Consider the following 23,953-nt stretch of genomic DNA (forward strand, 5'->3'; position numbering starts at 1 on the left):
TGCCTTCGAATTGGAATAGGTTTTGGCTTGTTCTCTCATAAATCATTTCTGCGAGAGTGCTACGGACTCCCAGATTACTGCAGCGTTTTCCAAGCTAAATGCAATTCCATAAAAACTAATAAGTATGATCCAACTACCTTTGTCTTGTCTAAACTTGCTTTAATTAATGACAGTCATGCTGCTATCAAATCCTTACGGACAGTAACGACCAGTTCGATGTGCTCTCCGGAATACCAAAGATCCTTAAAAACTATTCGAAAACATATAATCTATATTTACTGGACCCCGGGACACAGTGGTATCCCGTGTAATGAAGAAGCGAATGAGTGTGCTAGAAAGAGATCAGGGATAGATAGATTTGGCCCCAGTACACAGTGACATCACCGGAAATTGCAGGGCTGATGAATCGGCTAGGCAGGGCATCTCGAGGCCATCACCTTGGACAATGCTTGCTCCTGGACCGATAGGATCACAGTCGGCTAGGAAGTGCTGGCCGCAAACCGCGCTATGCTAAGTTGCAAATCCCTTCTGGCCAGGTGTTGACCGCGGGCGGTCAAGGGAGATTCTGCAGCTGACTAAGCGCCAGCTCTAGACTCTTAGAGGTGTACTAACCGGACATTGTCCTGTATGAACTCCCGCGCTGTGGCCTAATATCGTCAAGGATCCCTACTGTCGCAGTTTTTTGGAAGGAGAGACTCATCTCAGCACTTCATTCTCAGCTGCCTGGCGTTCGATAGACTAATTTAAAACGCCGCGGTGTGCATTTCATCAACACTCCTGAACATCTCTCTGTAGAAATGAAGAATAGATACATATAATTTGTCCAACATTTACTTTGTGAATGCAACGCACTACGGAAAAAATGCCTGAATTTTCTGGGGGATCACTTCTTTGAGGGCATAAACAGCTCCAGAAAACTCCATTAGAGGATCAGCTAAGATCCTAAGCAACACAATGTACCTAAGCGGCCTCAGAGTGAACTTTTATCCGAGCTGCTCGCACAACATCACGTTAAAGACACCTTCTGAAATAGCCGTATATCATACCGAGTACGCTGTCAAAGCTCTTTGTACTTCTTTCGACCATACTAATTGCCACTTATGGGTCTCTGTCCTTTGTAACATTGCTTTGCTTAAGGGAATTTCGCTCTGAGTTCGCATTCGAATTTCATCTAATATAGATACACATATTAACAGAAACAACTATGTATGTATTCACACTAGATATCCACGCCAATGCAGATGGCATTTCGTAAGCAACATTGCCTAGATATATCGGTCGGACTAATTTGTTAAGGTATAAGCATTTTTTGGGTGCACGCATGACCACGATATAGCAATATGGACACGTCGTTATTAGGGATGTTAATTTTTCAGCCTTTTCCGATCCCGGGATTCTCGGTATGTCGTTATCACAATACCGGGATCCTAAGATTAGTCCCGGGATTTAGATCTTCATTCGTTTTCAACAACTTAAATCGAAAAGAATTGCTTCTATATTGTTTGAGAAGCTCTCCTACCATAAAATAAAAAGAAATTAACGGGTTTGAAACCTATGTACTTTTTTTTTTTAAAGTGGCGATTTTATTTTTTCTATCTGACGTCAGGATTTATTTTAAAGAACTTTGTAAGTTCAAAGATATTATAAAGTCTAAAAATTATTTTAAAAATTCAATGCAATGTAGAATAAAANAACTTAAATCGAAAAGAATTGCTTCTATATTGTTTGAGAAGCTCTCCTACAATAAAATAAAAATAAATTAACGGGTTTGAAACCTATGTACTTTTTTATTTAAAGTGGCGATTTTATTTTTTCTATCTGACATCAGGATTTATTTTAAAGAACTTTGTAATTTCAAAGATGTTATAAAGTCTAAAAATTATTTTAAAAATTCAATGCAATGTAGAATAAAAATATGGGTACCAAATGAAAGAGGAAATTTCTATAGATTTTGGGATTCACAAGGACGAATAGGTAATATTTTTTAAGCTGATAAAGTGAGAAGGACGAAATTCGATGATGTTATCGAGTTTATATATGTAAGTCCTTAACATATAATTTTGTCAAAAACAAATATATATTGCGAAATTTCAAGGATATAATTTTAAAAGGCCATTTTCAATACTTATCAGTCCTTCCGATTACTATCGCGCGGTGTTAAGTGTATAATGAGCTAGATATTTATAAAAAGATATAATTATTAAAAAATAAAAATATAGCCAACACTGGTCAAGAAAATGAAGTTTCTATTATAGTCATCAGTGCTAATTACAAATCCCAAATTATTTGCCAAGAATCCCGGGATTTTTCGACTTCAAATAGGCCGGAACCCGGGATCCCGGGACTAACATTCCTAGTATTTGTGCACCTATGTATGTATGTATGTATGCATAAACGTTGGATAATTTACTAATTAGGGTAATATTCAACGCAACTAACCATTCATATGTACATACATAGTTGGATAGCAGATACATGCGCCTATCGTAGTTGAAACTGCTCCCGCTGGTAATACATATATATGTATATACATATTTACTTCATAACCAATGTATATGTGGTCTGGTAGATTATGTTGCTGCTACTGATTTGTTAGGTTTTAGAAGATATCATTGCCGACAACAACAAAATCACCTTGTGCTTGCTACTCAGTNATAGATTTTGGGATTCACAAGGACGAATAGGTAATATTTTTTAAGCTGATAAAGTGAGAAGGACGAAATTCGATGATGTTATCGAGTTTATATATGTAAGTCCTTAACATATAATTTTGTCAAAAACAAATATATATTGCGAAATTTCAAGGATATAATTTTAAAAGGCCATTTTCAATACTTATCAGTCCTTCCGATTACTATCGCGCGGTGTTAAGTGTATAATGAGCTAGATATTTATAAAAAGATATAATTATTAAAAAATAAAAATATAGCCAACACTGGTCAAGAAAATGAAGTTTCTATTATAGTCATCAGTGCTAATTACAAATCCCAAATTATTTGCCAAGAATCCCGGCATTTTTCGACCTCAAAGAGGCCGGAACCCGGGATCCCGGGACTAACATTCCTAGTATTTGTGCACCTATGTATGTATGTATGCATAAACGTTTGATAATTTACTAATTAGGGTAATATTCAACGCAACTAACCATTCATACATACATACATACATAGTTGGATAGCAGATACATGCGCCTATCGTAGTTGAAACTGCTCCCGCTGGTAATACATATATATGTATATACATATTTACTTCATAACCAATGTATATGTGGTCTGGTAGATTATGTTGCTGCTACTGATTTGTTAGGTTTTAGAAGATATCATTGCCGACAACAACAAAATCACCTTGTGCTTGCTACTCAGTATTTTTATTGTTGTTCATTTGATCAGTAGGTAAAAATTGTTCTTATTGTTGCTGTTGTTGTTGCTGTTTTATTACTGGCACTCGAAGCCTCATCTCCGCAATGTTCCGGAACTGCATCTAGGGCTTACCCATTCTCCTGTGTACCTTCATAGCTCGCCCAATTGTGCTCGATATGTCAGGCTGCTTTTAGGTTTATTTGTTTTCTAGTCTGTTTGCCTACTCGATTATTTGGTTTGCCTTTGGTTTGACTGCGCTCAATAGCCACACTGCATTGCCTATATCTTGCTGTGTATGCTAATATGTTTGTGTCGCTTACGTTTTGATGGGTAACATGCCACAAGCACTTGAGCGAGTGCCAAATCGTAGTAGTTTGCACAAAAGCACGTCACAAACAAATGGACAGATAGATGGAGTAGGGACGCACTTACACGTCCTTGTATACGTGTATATATATATGTATGTGCATGCGTTTGTGTTCATACTCTACAGAAGCAGAGTCAATTACATAACGTGATATACACAATTGTTAGAGTACCCACATATGTACATACATAGAAAGTTGCACACTGGGACCGCCCCAATAAGCGTGTGGTCAAAATCTTGAAATCATTTTCCTTCCATTAGACTCGCTTGAACTACTTTTGAAGAGTAAATTTTTGACGTCTAAACCCATTATTGATCATGCATTAACCCATTGCTGACCCAGTTTTTTGTAATGTCTTATGTTAAGTTAATTTTATTTTATTATTGAAGTGAAACTTCTTTAGCGGTGGTTGGTTGGTTGGGACTAAATTGGTAAATTCAGGGGAAATTGCACACGGAATGGTTCAACGGAAATGATGCAACGGAAATGGTGCAACTTAAAAGGTGCAACGGAAATGATTGGGGCTGAAACAAGTGCTTCTTGAGCGTATGGTATTATTTAATTTAACAAAAACTTGCTAATAAAAGGTTAAAGAATAAAACTTAGAAAAAGACCAATACAATAATAAAAGTAAAAGTTAGTACGTACATTGATAAAGAAAAGGATAAAGGAAGAGGTACAAATAAAAACAAAAACAAAGATGAGTAAAGATAAAGGCAAAAATGGAGACCAAGGTAAATTTTAACAATTTACTTATATATATAAGGGCAAAGGTGAAGAGGAATATGTAGATGAAGAAAATGATAAATATAAAAGTAAAAACAAAGATGAGGATAAGGATACCGATAAAAGTAAAGACGAAGATAGGGAAAGAAAGATCAAAATAAAGGTAACCAAAGAGAAAATGATATGGAGAGAGACACAGAGGCTCAATCTGGGAACCATTTTGCGATTTTAGATATTTTCGGGATTCTCGAGACTTATCGATAAAATAATTGATATTTTTATCGGTTCTGTTATCGATATTTTTATCGATTTTATTATCGAAATTTGTATCGATATTGTTATCGAAATTTGTATCGATATTGTTATCAATTATGCTATCGATATTTTCGGAACTTATCGATATAATAATCGGTATTTTTATCGATTTTGTTATCGATATTTTTATCGATTTTGTAATCGATAAGTTTAACTATTTTGTTAGGGATATTTTTTATCGATTTTAGTATCGATTTTCATCGATTTTGTTATCGATATTATTGATTATGTTATCGATATTTACCATTTTTGTTATCGATGTTTATCGATTTTGTTATCGATATTAATCGATTTTTTATCGATATTTTTCGATTATGTTATCGTCTTTGTTATCGATATTTATCGATTTAGTTGTCGATATTTATCGGTTTAGTTATCGATATTTATGGATTTTGTTATCAATATTTTTAATGATTTTGCTAGCAATGGTATTATCGATGTTGCTTTTGAAATTCAAATTTGTTATCGATATTTCCATCGGTTTTGTTATCGATATTTTGTTGGACGTTATTATCGATTTTGTTATCGATAGAGTATAAAGATAAAAATGAAGATAATGGAAAAACAGAATAGCATATATGTAATAAAAACGAATAGGGGTAGAGGTAGAGGGATGTAGATAGAAAAAAGAGAAAAAATATAGCCTTAAGCAAAAGCGGATGAGTGTATGTTCACATTGGTTAAGAGACAAAATAGATAAGTAATGTAAGTTTACTTCTCCAGTGTGGCCCAGGCGCATTTACTTTTTTATGTAAAGTATTAATATTTTTGAACAAAAATTTTTTGTACATCACTATTATACTCGTAAAGTGATTTGTGTTATTTATTATTACCCTGAAGGCATTATATTCGTTTTTGGTTTTGAAAACTTTGTTATAACAAGATCTCATTTTTAAAATAAAAGATTTTTTAAGCCGATTTCATGAATTTTATAAAACAACCATTTGCCGATTTTTTTTCAGAAATCGCTCTTTTCTTTTTAAACAATCTAGGCACCCTGGTCGTAAGTGCCGTATTGTCGTATGTCGTAATGTTTTTAATAATGTAATGTAATAAATATTTAGACGACTTGAAACCACAGCCAATTAATTTTTAACGTTGTGAAATTTCATAACACGACTTTTATGGTAGCTGGCGAATCCCTAAATATAGTTTTAGCCCTTTAAAGTTTGCGACATACTACAGTACGACGGTATACAACCCCTTGTGAACTCCCTAATTATATATTAAAACATTTAACTTTACATATCTCACAATCTATTTTATATAATTTTTCTTCCAGCTAATATATTTATGACATCTGAGTTGATTTCTTCGCTTCGATCTTTAGTTAAATACAAGTAAAGGATCACAATGGAACCAAATTTTGACCGTTGGGATTTTGCGGTACTAATTACCATCCTTCTCATTTCTGCAATGATTGGCATTTATTACCGTTATACGGGCGGCAAGCAGAAAACAATCAAGGAATACCTATTGGCCGATCAGAGCATGACCACATTTCCAGTTGCTGTTAGTTTAATGGCGAGCTTCATGTCCTCCATCACATTATTAGGTGTTTCAAGCGAAAGCTACCAGTTTGGTACTATGTTTTGCATAATAAACATCGCTTACATTATAAGCACGCCGATAGCCGCATATTTGTTTTTGCCTGTTTTTTATCGCATGCGTACCTTGAGCGTTTATGAATACTTGGAGCGACGATTTGGGCACTCGACGCGTCTCGCTGCTTCACTTGTCTACTCCGTACAAATGATCCTTTATATGGGAATTGTTCTATATGCGCCAGCGCTTGCACTCGAAGCTGTTACAGGAGTAAGCAAGACCACAGCTATATTGGTTATAGGACTCCTTTGTACATTCTACTCTACTATTGGCGGCCTAAAAGCTGTGCTTATAACAGACGTTTTTCAATCGCTTCTGATGTTTGCTGCAATCTTCGCAGTAATTGTGGTGTCTGCCATTAAGGCGGGTGGTTTGGCTCCAATATGGCAGGAAGCTGAAAAGAGAGATCGTTTTTATTTCACGGATTTTTCTTTGGATCCCACAGAGCGGCACACATGGTGGAGTCTTATTATCGGAGGCATGGTGACATATTTGTCGTTGTATGGTATTAATCAGGTGCAAGTGCAGAGGTTGTTAAGTGTGCGAAATCTCGAGAGCGCGCAATCGGCACTCTGGTGGAATTTACCAATTTTGAGTACACTCAGTTTTAGTACCTTATTTAGCGGATTAGCTATATTTCACTACTACAGAAACTGTGATCCTCTCCTGGAAGGAAGAATACAATCAAGAGATCAGTTGATGCCACTTTTTGCCGTAGACACGATGGGTAAGAGAGTGAAAAAGAAACATGTGTATAACGATTACACTATACGGCAAAATCAACTTTTTTTTCTGGGTATTGGACCCAACCAATTTTTTTCAAAAAAAAAGATTGAGTCAGGTAAAAAAGTCAGTCAAAAAAATTATATACAGTTTAAATAAGAGCAACAGCCGGACCACGCCTAAGTTTTTACTTTCTTAGTTGTTTACATACAATATTTTTTTTCCAATTCCGAACTTCGAGGCCCATATCTCGTTTTCAGGGGCTAACTTGGAAAAACGGAGAAAATACTTTTTTTAATTATGACTCAATCCCTTAAAAAAGTTGGTCTGGTCCAATGCCCAAGTGCTGTACCGTGTTATTTCCATGGTGTCCATCTTTTGATATTTTTTTTTTAAATTTATATTTGGCCGTTAATTGAAGATTCTGTTGATTTTTTTAGATCTCAAGGCCGGGTTTATTTCAACCCGGCCTTGAGCTAAAAAAAAATCAACAGTATTTTTTTTTGTTTTTTACAAAATTAAATTATTTAAATTAAAAACGTTCTTGATAGCATAGTTGGATAGTCACCTAATTAGGATTAGGACCTAAAAAGCTGTAAAAAAGGCAAAATAAAATAACGAAATAGGCTAGAAAAGGACCATTTCATTGTTACTGGTGGGACATTTTACTCCAGAATGTGAACAATTGTGAATTTTAACTATGTCGTCGGAACTTATACAACAGCGAAAGATATATTTTAACATAGAACGAATAATAAAATAGTGTAATATCGACATACATCAATTAACTTTTCTGAGTTTGCAACCAATATAAAATAGTCTACAATGATTTCATATAAAAATGTTTAACGATAAAATAGTATATAAGCAAATGCTTTCGGAAAAATGGGCTCAAATGGCATTTCTAAGTGAACATGGTACAGATTTTTTTTTGTAAATTAACAGCCACAATAAACAGTGTGGTGTATTTAAAATATGAATATTGTCGATTGGATTATAAAAACTTCTAAATCGTTTTTCTCAAAACTATACTTTTCATGTTACACTACTTCATTATTCCAGCGACGATATGACACCGTCAGAGAAAAATAGTCCAAACGCACAATTTTTTTTTACCCAACTACTTATAAAAATTGTTGGTTGGGCCATTTCTGTTCATAGGCACAAAATAACAGACATAAATCCACTATGAGGGAATCATACATGGAGCCTAAGCAGTGTTCCCATTTTGATGCTTTGGGGCTAGATTTAGTTCGTTTTATTTTAAATTGGCCCGGTAATTTGCTTTTAGCCCCTAGCTCTTTTTTTAATTTGAAACAGCCCTTTGAGCTTCAAAATTCTTAACTTGATTTTAAACATTGAATTTAAACATTTATGCTGCTTGTGTGGAAAAACACATTTTCCACTGAAAGAGTGATTGAAGCAAAAAATTTAAATTGGCCAGTTTTATTAAATTNGCCTAAGCAGTGTTCCCATTTTGATGCTTTGGGGCTAGATTTAGTTCGTTTTATTTTAAATTGGCCCGGTAATTTGCTTTTAGCCCCTAGCTCTTTTTTTAATTTGAAACAGCCCTTTGAGCTTCAAAATTCTTAACTTGATTTTAAACATTGAATTTAAACTTTTATGCTGCTTGTGTGGAAAAACACATTTTCCACTGAAAGAGTGATTGAAGCAAAAAATTTAAATTTACCAGTTTTATTAAATTTGTCAAAAATTAAACATATTCTGTCCGATTTGAGCGCCCTTATGCTTCACATTTTCATTATAGAATTGTCCTTCATCCTAATTTTCTTAATTTCTTTTTTATACTAAGTATATCAATTGAAAGGAATGAATAAAAGTAAACCATTTTCGGAAAAGCATGAAAATTTCCTTATTTTTCGAATTTAAAAGCCTGAAACTCAAAAAGTACTATTCTTGTAATTAATGAAAACGTAGTGTATATATTTTTTTATGTTCTCTTTTTACGTGTTTTGAAGCTCAGAATTTTTGTTTAGAATAGTAATTCGTTCTCAAATAAAAAAAAAAATATAAATAAATCGATGAATAATGACTGCCTGGAGAATACGAGAACACACCTATTGTTTTTAACAATTTTGAACTTTTTAAAGAATCCAAGAGGTTGGATATAAAAAATGATTATAAAATCCATAACGTCACTAGAGACGAATAAAGGCGCGAGCTCAAAAGTTTACCGCGAAACAGACGCATAAAAAACTTCATCGAAGAAAGACGCCCAAAACCTAGTCGACGGCGAAGAAAGTCGCGTTAACTTATTTTCGTGGTATACTATAGGGCTGTTCAGGGTCTTTTGCATATGCCCTTGTATTTGCATATTCGTTGCATTTGTAAATTCAGAACAATAAAATGCACACGGTTGCCATGGCAGCAAGCACAAAATTTGCAAATGAAATTCCAACTGCAAATCGGTGATCGGACTTAAAAAAAATTCTGTGTGGTAGAATCTGCAAAAAAATGTGGTAGATTTTAAAAAAATGTGGTAGATCTCTGGGTTTGGATCAAAATTTGTACAAACATTAAAAAAAATCTGCAAGGTTTCACCTAAATGGCAAACTTTTTAATTAGACTAAAAAAATTGTAATTTTAGTATAATAAAGTGCAAGATTGAAGTTGCTAAAAATTGTGTTGAGTTTTTTTTTTGTCCTTGACAGTGTAAAGCAGTTCCTTCCATATTAGGGTATTTTTCGAACATATTTTAAGAGATTTCTGCAACATTGCGGAGTGCTGCCAGCTTTTCTGTTTATCACTATCACATCACGAAGTAGCGAACAAATGTGGCACATTCCTGAAACAGCTAATTGGGATTTGCCGATTTTGTCAATTCTCAAGGAAAAGTAAGCAACGCCTTAGAAACCTTAGATGCACTTAAATTTGCTAATACTTTCACAAAAATCGCCGTTTTTTAACATTTTCGCTATTCATTCTTTTTATAAATCATTTATTTTGCAATTTAACACAATAAAACCGCGTTTTCTCTCGAAAAATGTATTACTGAGAAAATTTACTATTTTACAATTTATTTTATTCTCCCATTCGGCTTTGTTTACTTTTGCTTGAGAAATTTCATCGTCGCCGGGAATGCGGAATCTTGTATTATATCATTCTTGTTACCATATAGAGTATAGTGTTGGACAATTTTTTCTCTTAAAATTAAGAAAATTAGTCAGCCAAAAATGAAACTACACAAAAATGCGAATATGTGGTAGATTGCAGACCTTGTGTGGTAGATGCTCAAAAAAGTGGCAGATCTACCACAATGTGGTAGAAGACCGATCACTGCTGCAAATCCAAGACCATTTCCAAAACATTCTGAACAGCCCTTATGTTTGCGGGTGTAATAGTATGTGCATTCCCCAAAAAGTTTTTGGAGGATAATGCTGAAGTTACAGTCCTTGGCTAGGTATCCATCTATGATAACGCGTCTTTTTTCGCCGCCAACTAGGTTTACGCGTTTTTTCGTCAATGCGTCCTTTTTCGCCGTCAAAACAATGGCGCGCCTTTATTCGTGTCTAGTGACGATAAATATGTGTCTTCGGCTTGTGGGAAAGGTATTAAAGTAAAGTGGCCTAAGAAAAATCAAGACATACTCAAACCTCTTGGATTTTTTAAAATGTTCAAAATTATCGTACAGAGTTATGAATCATCAGGGAACGGATTTTTTTGGAAATTGCCTTTTTTCTGCTAAAGAAATAGAGTATATTCGATTAAGAATGTCCATGATTTAGCTTTCCCTGATTCCATATATACACATTTGAAGTTGCCTTTTTTTTAAAAATTACCTTTTTTGCCTTTTTTACCTTTAATTGTAAAGGGCACGGAAAAAACCCTTTTTCTTGAATCTTGAAAAAGCTAAATCCAACCTCTTGGATTCTTTAAAAAGTTCAAAATTGTTAAAAACAATAGGTGTGTACTCGTATTCTCCAGACAGTCATTATTCATCGATTTATTTATATATTTTTTTTTATTTGAGAACGAATTACTATTCTAAACAAAAATTCTGAGCTTCAAAACACGTAAAAAGAGAACATAAAAAAATATATACACTACGTTTTCATTAATTACAATAGTTTACACCAAGAAAGGACTTCACTAAAAAGGGTTCTTTTAGACTTATTTAGGGGCGCCACACATGAAAATAAGTTTCACTCCGGAAAATCAAACGCAACTATTCTTCTTTAAATACCTTTCAAAAGATATATGTATTTAGCCTCATTGCGTTGATTTATTTTTTTTTTGTCAATCGGAATAGTACTTTTTGAGTTTCAGGCTTTTAAATTCGAAAAATAAGGAAATTTTCATGCTTTTCCGAAAATGGTTTACTTTTATTCATTCCTTTCAGTTGATATACTTAGTATAAAAATGAAATTAAGAAAATCAGAATGAAGGACAATTCTATAACGAAAATGTGAAGCATAAGGGCGCTCATATCGGACAGAATATGTTTAACTTTTGACAAATTTAATAAAACTGGCCAATTTAAATTTGTTGCTTCAATCACTCTTTCAGTGGAAAATGTGTTTTTCCACACAAGCAGCATAAATGTTTAAATTCAATGTTTAAAATCAAGTTAAGAATTTTGAAGCTCAAAGGGCTGTTTCAAATTAAAAAAAGAGCTAGGGGCTAAAAGCAAATTACCGGGCCAATTTAAAATAAAACGAACTAAATCTAGCCCCAAAAGCACCTAAATGGGAGCACTGCTTAGGATCCATGTATGATTCCCTCATAGTGGATTTATGTCTGTTATTTTGTGCCTATGAACAGAAATGGCCGAACCCACAATTTTTGTTAGTAGTTGGGTAAAAAACAAGTAAAGAAGTATAAGTTCGGGCGTAACCGAACATTATATACCCAGCGCACATATTAAATATCGTTTTTTCACCTTTCAGTAAACTGCATGATAAGCAAGAGTATTTTTCCAAACATTTCGATAATATACTATGATTTATTGAAATAATTGGACCAAGTTTGGTGGAAATCGGTAAGGTGGTTATCAATATACATTTACGTAGTAAGTAATCAATCATCTTGTGACTTGTTAAGTGATTGTTGTAAGTTGGCGTCTTAGCTTATTAAAAATCGGAGTTTTCGTATTTCTGAAATGTACCGTTATATGGTAAGAGGCAGTAATTTTAGTCCGATTTCAAAAATTTTCATCATATTGCTTTTTCACGCCAAGGTTGATAAATGTGCCGAGTTTGGTAGAAATTGATAAAACGGTTACCGAGATACACATATGTAGGCATAAATGGGCGGTATCACGCTCATTTTCCAAAAATTTCCCTAATAATATAATTTTCTACTAAGAGGTTATTGCATATATCGATTTTGAGTAAATTAGCTGAAATAGTAACTTATTTATCGCAGTTTTCGTATTTCTGTAAATTACCGTTATATGGGAGGTGGGCGTGGTTCTTGTCGTATTTCAAAAATTTTCAACAGGTTTCTTAGTCAAGCCCTAAGTAATGTTTTCAGCGAGTTTGGTGGTGATTGGTAAAGGTACTACAGAGATACAGATTTTTATCATAAGTGGGCGGGGCCACGCCCATTTTCCAAAAATTTCATAACTGTCTTACTTTATGCCAAATTTCTACTTCGCATACCAACTTTCAATCGATTTCTCTTTTCATTCTGATCATTTGTGTATATATATGTCTATATCTATCTCGATTCGTTTTGGCTGTTACAAACAACCGTTATGTGAACAAATTTATAATACCCTTGTGCACACCTCGGGTATAAAAATTGTGCGTTTGGCCAATTTTGCTCTCACGGTGTCATATCGTCGCTGTAATAATGAAGTAGTGTAACATGAAAAGTATAGTTTTGATAAAAACGATTTAGAAGTTTTTATAATCCAGTCGACCAAATCTAAACTTTAATTGTGCGCTTCTTATTGAAAATATTCATACTTTAAATACACCACACTTTTTATTGATTCCTTAGCTGTTAATTTACAAAAAAATTCTGTACCATGTTTACTTAGAAATGCCATTTGAGCCCATTTTTCCGAAAGCATCTGCTTATATACTATTTTATCGTTAAACATTTTTATATGAAATCATTGTACACTATTTTATATTGGTTGCAAACTCAGAAAAGTTAATTGATGTATGTCGATATTACACTATTTTATTATTCACATTTTGAAGCTGCCTGTGAAAGTTAGCAGCAATATAATGAAGTAAAATACTCTAGCGTTATTTTAATATTACAAGAATTTCTTTGCGATTTTTTTAATAATAGTCCAAGTGCACCATACACTGTTTGTAAACAATTGTAGTACCTACACTTTTATTTGGGGTATTCACAACGGTGTCGTAAGTGTCGTATTGTTGTATTTCGTAAACTTTAAATGCCCAAAAGTATATCAAGGGGATTCGCAAAGTGCCATCAAAGTCATGTTATGCATTTTCGCAGTGTTAAAAAATAGTTGGTTGTGCATTCAAGTTCTCTTAAAGATTTATTTAAGCTTTTTAAGTTTACGACATGCAACAATACGACACCGTTGTGAATCCCTCAATTATAAAATTTCGTTTTTCGTGAATAAGTTCGTGATCCAAAAAAATCCAAATCTTTAAGAAAACTAAAGATTTTTCTAACAGATTAAAGGATTGTCCATCCAAGATTTCCAAAGATTTATTTAAGCTTTTTAAGTTTACGACATGCAACAATACGACACCGTTGTGAATCCCTCAATTATAAAATTTCGTTTTTCGTGAATAAGTTCGTGATCCAAAAAAATCTAAATCTTTAAGAAAACTAAAGATTTTTCTAACAGATTAAAGGATTGTCCATCCAATGGAAAGATTATCGAATATTAGTGTATATGACATTTACAATGTTTCTTTATTCCAGTGACGATATGTAAGTACATAGTATCAGAGACGTAACTATTATAAGAGAAAAGAATCAAAGTCAATCAGTGGTTATTATATTAAGATACAAATTTTTTGAATCATCTGTAATTATTATTCAAGGACTTATATTATAAAAGTCCTTTCATAATAATTGTTAGAGAGATAAATATTTTTAAGTCTTCAAAGACTTTTATTTTGAGACTTATATTATAAAAGTCTTTTGATAATAATTATCATTGAGATAAATATTTTTGAGTCTTAGAAGTCTTTTATTTTGAGATTTGTATTATAAAAGTCGTTTCATAATAATTATGAATGCGAAAAGACGGGACCATTTCGGGATTAGTTGGAGACCAGCTCGGGGATAGTTGGGACCTCGTTCGGGCCTATTTTGGGAGTAGTTTGTGCCCATTTCGGGACTATATACATAATATAGTTCCAATCTAGTTCCCAACTGGACCCAAACTACCCCCCAACTGGTTCCACGTTCCACGTCCCACTGGTTCCACTCCACGTTTTGCACGTCTCGGATGCTTTTTCATATTACAATTGTCGCTTTCGTACTAGTTACGTTACTAGTTCCAATAGCATATTATGCTCCAGGTAGTAAGAAATCGAGCTATTGGTTACATTTTGCACCTTCTAAAGGTTATTGGTCGTTTTAAAATGATACTGCTCCCTTATTACATAAAGGAATTTGTTATTTATCAATTAAATACAAATAATAAATTATGAATACTTTTCCATGTTCTGTTTCCCTCGTGTTACCACCACGCAAATATCGCACTGAAAAGTACCAAAATAAAGCAATACATGTGTAGATATCCCTTTTTACATAACTACTATTTGTTTTTTTTTGTTATTTTATGGCCTTATAACAATTATATTCACCAATTTTGTGAGCTTGAGGCCGTTTTTAGTGAAAAGTTATTGAGGAAAAGCAACAATAATTTGAAAAAATGGAAGAATGCTTTTCCGCAATAAGTTTTCACTAAAAACGGCCTCAAGCTCATAAAATTTGTTGAATATAACTACTATTTTTAAATTTTTTTGGTTTGTTTTCAAATATGTTTATATAAATGGGGCAGTTCACGTCTCAGCGCCCTGAGCGGTGCAAAACAAGCTACTTTTCGACTAGCTGGGAAGCAGACAGAAAATGAGAAAAATAATTCGAAAACTATGATTTCTATAGATTTTTGTACGGGCTATACGATGGTACTATGCGTTTTCCAAAATTTTCACATTTTCATGGTGGAAATTCTAAACGAAAATTTATTTGTAATTTTTCTGTATTATGGTAATTTTTAATATTGTTTTTAGTTATCTCAATCGAAAGATCAAATCTTTTTACATATGAATCACTAATAAAAAGAGACTTTTTTACTTTTCCGAGTTATAAAGCCTTTTAGAGCTCAGCGTGCTAATCTGCTAACCGTGCAACTTCTTGAGGTTTAAATTTAAAACATTAGCAAAAACTTCCTTAGATAGTCATCTACAATACTGTTTTAAAACAAAAAAATGTATATCAAACTTTATAACACAACTTTAGCATTTGAAAACAAACACCCTCTTAATTCTCATAAAAAAGTTATAAACCTGTAGTTTTATTTGTACTGAGTATTAAGAAGTGGTGTTAAACTGGAATTCTTTGGAATAGTTTGTAGTTTTTCTGTATGAAAATTTGAAATCGATCGATACACAAACGACTGAGATATAGCGAGTTTAAATGAAAATTTTGTTAAAATTATCATCAAGAATCAGTTCAGCCCAATAATAAAAGTTCAAACAATGCCACGCTGCAGCTTTTATACGTTCGATCACAGTAAAATAAATAGCATTTTGTAGAATCGAACGAACGGTACAGATTTGATATGATGCTATTGTAAAGATAAATTTTAATTTGAACGTATCGTTATAACTGCATCTAGAACTAAAAATCGTCAAAATGGCGCTTATGACAATCTTTTAGCCAGGCGACGATATGTGCTCCTCGATTCGATTCACAAGCGTCCAGATATAAAAATAAAAACTGGTTCATAGGCATGCCATTTTTATGAGCTTTTAAGGCATCAAAATACCGAATACGGGACAAAGAAGGGACATTAAAAGAAATACAGAACATTTGGCGTCCGTATAAAATAAATAAATTACCAGGACAACTGACGAAAAAAGAGGACTGTCCCGTACGGATGGATGGTCACCGTATCTATGTATATATGAATGCATAATACGCGAAAACTTTCTCGCTATATCATGTACCGTTCGTTCGATTTTACAAAATGAGTTTCGATCGAAATGGTTTTGAAAAGGCTTTAGTTCTTACACTGCAGGGAAACCCCAAACTAGTCAGGAAAAATACTAGTTTACAACTAGAATTTCCTGACTGGAACCGAGCTAGTTCGAAAATGACCAGACTTGTACCAAGTACAAAACGATAAATTCATACCCGGTTTTATTTGACCTCGACAGTTTAATACAGTAAAGTACACAAAATATTATATCTTTTATTTGGGTATATTGTAAATCATTAAAGAGAGTACATATTCAATTATGCCAGACCTGTTAAATAATGATTAATAATCATAATGACTATTAATTAGAGCATGCTATTTTGGATAACCGTTAGATGATTAAATAACAATATTAGCACCTATTTAATGATTAATAATCAATTAAAAGTTGTTAATTAATCCATTACTTAATTTTAATTACATGATTATTTTGTTATTTTTCATCATTATCAATTATTTTTGACTTTTTTAATTACACGATTAATATGATTATTTGATTAATTTCAATTATAAATCAACAAGCCAAACTATAGCCAAAAGTTAAGAATATTTAATAACTGCATGAATTATTTATTTATTTTATTCTTATCCAAATCTCAAATTTTAAAAGTTATTAATTACTTTTTTTATAAAATTTTAAAAAGAAATGAAAATGAAAACTTTTATTTTTATTTAAGTTCACTCGAAAATGAACTAAAGTATTTATTTTATTTTTAACTAAAATGTTTTTTTTGCATATTTAGTATTATTAAAAAAGATAAAAATATATTATTTATTGTACCTGAAAGCTGAAATTTAACACTAATTATTGGCAAATCTAAGGCTGCTAAATAAAAATGTGTAATATATTAAAGTGTGCTTATTCAAAAGTTTTTTATTTTATATTCATGAATTCATTTTATTTCAATTTATAGTGGTTTTGGTCTATAATTGGACTAGTGTTTTTCTGTCTATTTTGACGTAGTATGAGACTGGTATATTTCTGACCGAAATCTGACAATTGCCATCGCTTAGGACATAATAATAATAATAGATTGGCGCTTACACATATGTTAGTGTTTGGCCGAGCTTCTCCTCCATTAGTGGGATGTTGTCACACAAAGCGGAGGGACCTACAAATTTACGCCGACTACGAATGGCGATTGTATTTTTATGAGAAGCTGTTGTTCATGGCAGAAGTGCACTCGGAGGTTTGCCATTGCCTGTCGAGGGACGACCGCTGTTAACAAAAAACCTTTTTTCTATATTTTTTTGGGATGTTGCTTTGACCAGGGCTTGAACCCAGGTGCTGCGGAGTTCCACTGCTTACCACTACACCACAAAGGCCGACAACTAAGAAACACTTCGTTTGAGCATTTATAGCATTAAAGAAGGTTTTTCCACCTGTGTAAAAAGTTAAATTCAAACTAACTTATTAAAGTCAAATGAATTATTAAAGTGTTTGTATACATTGACATGTGTTAAGAATGTTTTTTCGCAACTTTATTTGAGAGGGTTGTCATATGTTTTAGAAATTAACTTCAACTTGTATTAAGGGAATTAGATACACAATTTAAATATGTATCGCAATATGTGTGGCAGTTNTAGCATTAAAGAAGGTTTTTCCACCTGTGTAAAAAGTTAAATTCAAACTATTTAATAAGTCAAATGAATTATTAAAGTGTTTGTATACATTGACATGTGTTAAGAATGTTTTTTCGCAACTTTATTTGAGAGGGTTGTCATATGTTTTAGAAATTAACTTCAACTTGTATTAAGGGAATTAGATACACAATAGGGCTATTCGCGATTCGGTGCATAAGAGCTGACAAATTTATGCAATTGCAGAAATATGCCATGGATTGTGAGCGACCTTTATTAAACTGTCATGGTAAAGCTTTTGCGAAACAATTTTTGTGCATCAGCTTTGGTTTTGTTTATGAATGCAATGCATAGCATTTTTATGCTATGGATTTTCGGTATTGCAAATTTGCCAAGCCATGACAAATGCAAATGCGTGTATTTTGTTTGTGTATTGCAAATAATTTGCAATACAAATTTGCAATGCAATGATGCTAGGCCATTTGCACCGGATCGCGAATAGCCCTAATTTAAATATGTATCGCAATATGTGTGGCAGTCGAAAAAGGTTATACAAGGTTTTGGTTTTAAAATATTTTGAATAGGATTGGCACCTATTTAAAAATTGGTATGTATAAAGTATGCATAAGTTAAATGAAATATTAAAATACGGCGAGAAACGAAGGTGGTAAGTTATCCTTAGTTTAAATATTCAGAATATTAAAGAGGCTTGCCACCTGTTAAAAAAGGTTAACCCAAATTATTTAATAAGTTATAGCAATTACTAAAAACAATGAAATGGGTTAAAATGAGTTTATTTCTGAACTGTATATATGAGGGTTGTGTTGTGCCGTATTTAAAAACTCAGATTTAACATAATTCATCAGACTCATGAAATATGTAGGTTTCATAAAATCAGACGCAAGAGATTAACTATATTTAGGTTTTAAAAATATATATATTTTTTCGATTTAATCAGTTCCAGCAAATACGGGTTTCGGTGGTGCAATATGTCTTTATTTTATTTTTTTTAATAATTTCGAGTGAAATAACATTTCTCTACTACTTCATCTTAAAAAGAAAAAATTTAATTCAATATTTCTTCGTTCATAACTTCTATATCTCTGTGGATCATTAGTAAAGCTAAACCATTTAATCTTTGTTCCCCAGTTTTACTTCGTAAATATGATTTATGCTTAAAGGGAGCGTTCGCTGGAACAACTCTCTCAGGAAGTGTTGCGCCTATCTAGAAGAATCGGTATGCCATTAGGTAATCTGATTGATTGCAAGCATTAAGAGCATCCAGGAATGTTGTTAGACTAATCTCCGTAGGTACACATTTCTGATAAATTTCGCTAGCGATTTCACTGAACAATCTTGATAGACTGAAGCAAATGCAACTCTGTCGCAAGTGTAAACGAAAAGAGAGTATGGGGCGTTCATGCAACAGATATTCATTGAAATGTCGGTACTGAAATGCAGATGACAATTGAAATTTTAAATTACTTTTGGTTGAAGGCGGTGATTTACAAGTAGAATTCGGTGCCCACGGATTTTCAAGGAGGCCATAATTCCCGTTATCGCTTAGTTTACGGCGACAAAAACTTGACACATCATTAAGAGGAACCTGGAAGAATATGAAATTGTAATTCGGTCGCTGGCATGTAAAACTTGATTTTCGGGACGCAGAGGGTTGCGAAATTAGCGGAATCTTGAAAACAATAGTGGTCAAAACCTTTTAAAACTTAGTGAAGCGACCTTTGTTAGGTCTTAAACAAACTACGCCTAATCGTTAGTATTCATACATGGTAGTAAAATTCCAATCGAATTCGTATATATCTCATTATTTTATACTGGGAACTGTGGGAATTGGTAACTTACTCTGAAATAGAAATGGACACGGGACTAAATATTTAATCCCGATCCGTCCCATCCCAAACTCAATTTTTAAGTCCCGAACCCGCCCATCCCGACGGCCCATCCCGACGGCTCTATCGGAAGTGTCCGTAAAGGACACCTGCCCGCAAAATTTTTAAAGACCTTCCCGATATCGTTCATCCTGGCCAACTTGAAATCAGTACTGTGGGTCCCGCGGTTCCCGATATTCCGCGCCCATCTCTACTCTGAAATTAGGTGCACTAAGGTCCTCAGTGTCGAAGCGTTTTAATTTGTTCGCTCCTTGATACTCGTCAGATGAATTTTTGGCTATCAATTTAGTTTCTGCAAGTTCGGCTGTCAGAGGGGCAGAATTTGTCATTTAAAATAGTTCGTTATTTTTACACAATGCATTCGGAACGTAGCACTTCCAAAACCCCTACTTGTGTTCGCCCCTGATATATTAAACTTTTTTATAAATTATATTAAACTTTTTTTTGAAATATTGTATTTTTCGCCATTTTTTGACACTTCAACATGTTTTTCTCAAAAACTGGACTTGCTAGAAAAATGTTATAAATGCACTTCAAATCTGCATCAAAAAATCTGTAAGATGAGGTCGGCCCCGTTTTTGAGATAAAATACGACAAAATTTTGTTGAACGGTGTTGTTAAATCAATGATATTTTATCTATTTGTTAAAAAGTTTTATATATAGTATATATTCTAAGATATTTGCGTGAATAGTATTGTACATATGTACTTACATAATTTGTCGACTTACAAACATATGTTTATTATGTACATTTGTAAACATTTAGGTGCATATGTTCATTAACTTACTGCATTCTCTCTCTTTTTCTCTTTGTCTCCATATCACTGATGTAGGTCAATATCCCGGCTTGTGCGGACTCTTTGTATCGGGCATATTTTCCGCTAGCCTTTCGACTGTTTCATCAGCGGTCAGCTCATTATCAACTGTGACATTAGAGGACTACATCAAACCCCTCTACAAGCGTATCACAAATAATCCACTACACGAAACAAGATCAACACTGCCAAGTAAAATTATGGCCGCCATTTATGGACTCGTATGCATTGGTATGGCATTCACGGCCGGTTCAATGGGTGGCGTTCTGCAAGCGTCTCTCACTATCTTCGGCATAATTGGCGGCCCATTGCTAGCTCTTTTTACCCTGGGTTTATGCACAACGCGATCAAATCAACGTGGAGTGTTGATAGGTCTGCTGATCGGGCTGATATTTTCGTTCATTATCGGTTTTGGTGGACCAAAGCCACTGCCAACAATGCTAGATTTCAAAGCTGATGGTTGCGTAGCCGCAATTAATAGCACCTTAGTCGCCGAGGCGTTTACCCAGACTGACAACATCGCGCTCAATATTACCACACAACTGTTGGCCACAGATGAAGCTAAAGTAGATTATTTTTGGATATACAGACTGTCGTACTTATGGCTTTCTGTAATTGGTTTTTTGATCACCTTAGTTGCTGGATATGGACTTAGCTTATTGCTGGAAGCATTAAAATTGGCAGATAATAAGCAAATTTACTTAGATAATCAACTAATTGATGGTGATTTGTTCATACCACCGCTTGCACGAAGATTAGAAGGTAGTCAGATTGAGGAAATGACTAAACTGTAGATGCTTAAATCCGAGGGTTCAAATTAGTTATGTAAGGAAAAATTTAGATAAATATTTACAAAAGAAAACTATGTAATAATTTTCATTGTAAAGGCCTGTATGCAGCTCTCAAGAAAAGCAAAATCTCCATATAAAATGACGTACAAGAAATGGCTAAGAAATTTTCTTGAGTCAAATTTCCTTAACGCAGTACGCAGTTCTTAAGAAATTTACTACGCTTTCTACTACTGTTTTCTAAAGTTTTTTGTGAAAAAAGAGCACAAGGCAACTCGGGTTTGCAACAGAAATATATGCCCGTTCCATTATTTCTTGAGGAAAGAGTGAGGCAACAGGCTGTGAAGTATCAAAAATGTCAAAATTCCTTGGACACACACGCGAAATAATGGCAATTTTTTCTTGACCGTTTTCTTGAGAGCTGCATACAGAGCTTTAGTACAAAAGTAATAATGAAATGTTTCGCATTCACTTAAACAAGGTACCATTGATTCAAGCATATGATTGGTGTAGTGGTGGCAAACTATCGATAGTCGCGACTATCTACCAACTTAATTTTGACCATAAGGACCTACCTTAATAATGAAAATATGATTTAAACAACTAAACGTTAAATTACGTATTCTGCTTTCTAAAGCCAATTGTTTTTATTTAGGATTTTAGGTGCAATCTTTTTTCGTTTACTCTTAAAGATACTTTACTGTACAATCGTTCCGATTCAACTGAAGACGTTAGGCCAATATAGTTGCCATATATTCTTTTATATAAAAGTATTGCCGCTTAATACAATGCACATTCACCATTTTTGTGTCTTAAATTTAGTAAATTTTCGATAGTGAAAATACTCGATAGTTTTGAAAAACTAGTATCGATAGTGCCATCGGTAGTTTGCCACCACTAGAATGTTAACCGATGGAAAATCAAATAAATTTCCCAGGCAATTAAATGGATTCACATACATACATAAAAACACATGGAACTTAACGTTTTTGCCGATCGTTTTTGTCACCGAAATGGGGAAGAATTAACCTCAGCAGTTTTATAACGATCTGGCACAAATATACGTACACTTATAAACAAATATACAGGAGCAATCCAGACTTATGAAGAGACCTATTTTTCAGCGATTTGAAGGGAAAATGTGTAGAAGCTGAGTTAGCTTTTTATTATAGCACTAGTGGGTCATGAAAGTAAGTTCAGCCGGTTAAGTTTTAAAAATAGTTGCCTAATGTCGTTAAGTTTTTGCTCTCTATTTTGCATTTATGTATTAATATCAAAAAAGCTAATTTGGTCGATCCCTGTATTCCAAACTACAGCCATTTTGAGATTTACAGGGAATCAATATGAGCTTTTGTGTAGCGCTTTCTTTTTCTAATTTCACTAAAGTTTTATTAGGTTTTGGTAGTTTTTGTTAATCTAAGAAAGGGTTTTATAATCATTTTTGGGATGAAAAACTTTGTAAACCGCTTTTAAATCTCATATTTGCTGGAAGACATAATATAAATAAGAGCTGGCCGTCATTCTTGTGTACTTAACTAAGAAAATTTAATATTTGCTGGCATAGGAAAGTCTTCCAGCAAACCCACGAAAGCACTTCTGCCCTGCTAATATGTATCTGAATGATGTGTTAGTACTTACGTAGTACATACATGCCCGCCTTTGCATATAGGCGTATTTATATAAAAATCTATACAAAAAAGAATAGAAAATTAGTTAACTAATATAGAATAGAGATTTTTTTTATTAATTGCAAAATTATTTGGTAGGACTTTTTTGTAATAACTGCAATAATATTGTTCCTCATAGGCTTATAATCGTAAACATGTTACTTAAACCTGCGTACTTTTATCTTGAATATATTTACATAAATACAAATTAAATATAGAGTTTACACATTTAATCCGTATAAAGTTTTTAGGAATGAAACTAATTCATATGTTATTAAAAAATAAACTGGTAACAAATCAGAAAAAAATATTAAATGTACTGAAGTCTTCCATTTTAACAATAGTCAAAAGGTAATTCCTAGTAAAATAATTTGGATAACTTCTTTAAAATAAACGCATTATGCAGATTGCAAAGGATTCATTATAAATGTATGTATACATATCGTTCATTTACTTCAATAGTGTCATAGTCCAAAATAATACAAAATCGAGTTAAAAATTCAATAGATGTACCGACTACCAGTAGTAGTTCACTAGAACAAAATATGTATTCATTTTTAGTATGGAAGTATGTATGTATGTGTATCGCTCATTGACTTCAATACTGTCATAGCCCAAAAAGCGAAATTCGAGAAGAAAGGCTTTAAAGTTTTGAATTTACATATACTCCCATGTATACAAATTTTGTTCTAGTGACCCAGCCAGCAGTGAAACGTACTTTTTGCCGAAAATGCAGTTTTCGTACATTTTTCGTTTCCGGAAATGTTCAGAAAACAATTTTCATATTTGTTAATTTTTCGTATCCGAAAAATGTCATCATCTTATTCCAAAACAATAATTTTAAAATATTTGTTCAAACTGGGCATTTGAAAACATGTATACATATTCGCCAGTAGCTGAGTGTGCAGAGAAGTGTGCTACTATTTGTT

At 33.3% G+C, this 23,953-nt stretch overlaps 1 protein-coding gene across 1 annotated transcript; it reads left to right on the plus strand.

Annotated features, from left to right (window-relative positions):
- The first annotated feature begins 5,842 nt into the window (after window positions 1–5,842).
- On the plus strand, window positions 5,843–21,451 carry LOC108371358 (putative sodium-dependent multivitamin transporter). The gene is made up of 2 exons (XM_017626908.1): window positions 5,843–7,100; window positions 20,588–21,451. The coding sequence occupies exons 1-2, from the start codon at window positions 6,122–6,124 to the stop codon at window positions 21,361–21,363; spliced, it is 1,755 nt and encodes a 584-aa protein (XP_017482397.1). The 5' UTR covers window positions 5,843–6,121; the 3' UTR covers window positions 21,364–21,451.
- The last annotated feature ends 2,502 nt before the right edge of the window (window positions 21,452–23,953 follow it).

Source organism: Rhagoletis zephyria, unplaced genomic scaffold (assembly GCF_001687245.7).
Source record: "Rhagoletis zephyria isolate East Lansing unplaced genomic scaffold, Rhagoletis_zephyria_1.1 Rzeph_scaffold_04912, whole genome shotgun sequence".
Lineage (NCBI taxonomy): Eukaryota > Metazoa > Arthropoda > Insecta > Diptera > Tephritidae > Rhagoletis > Rhagoletis zephyria.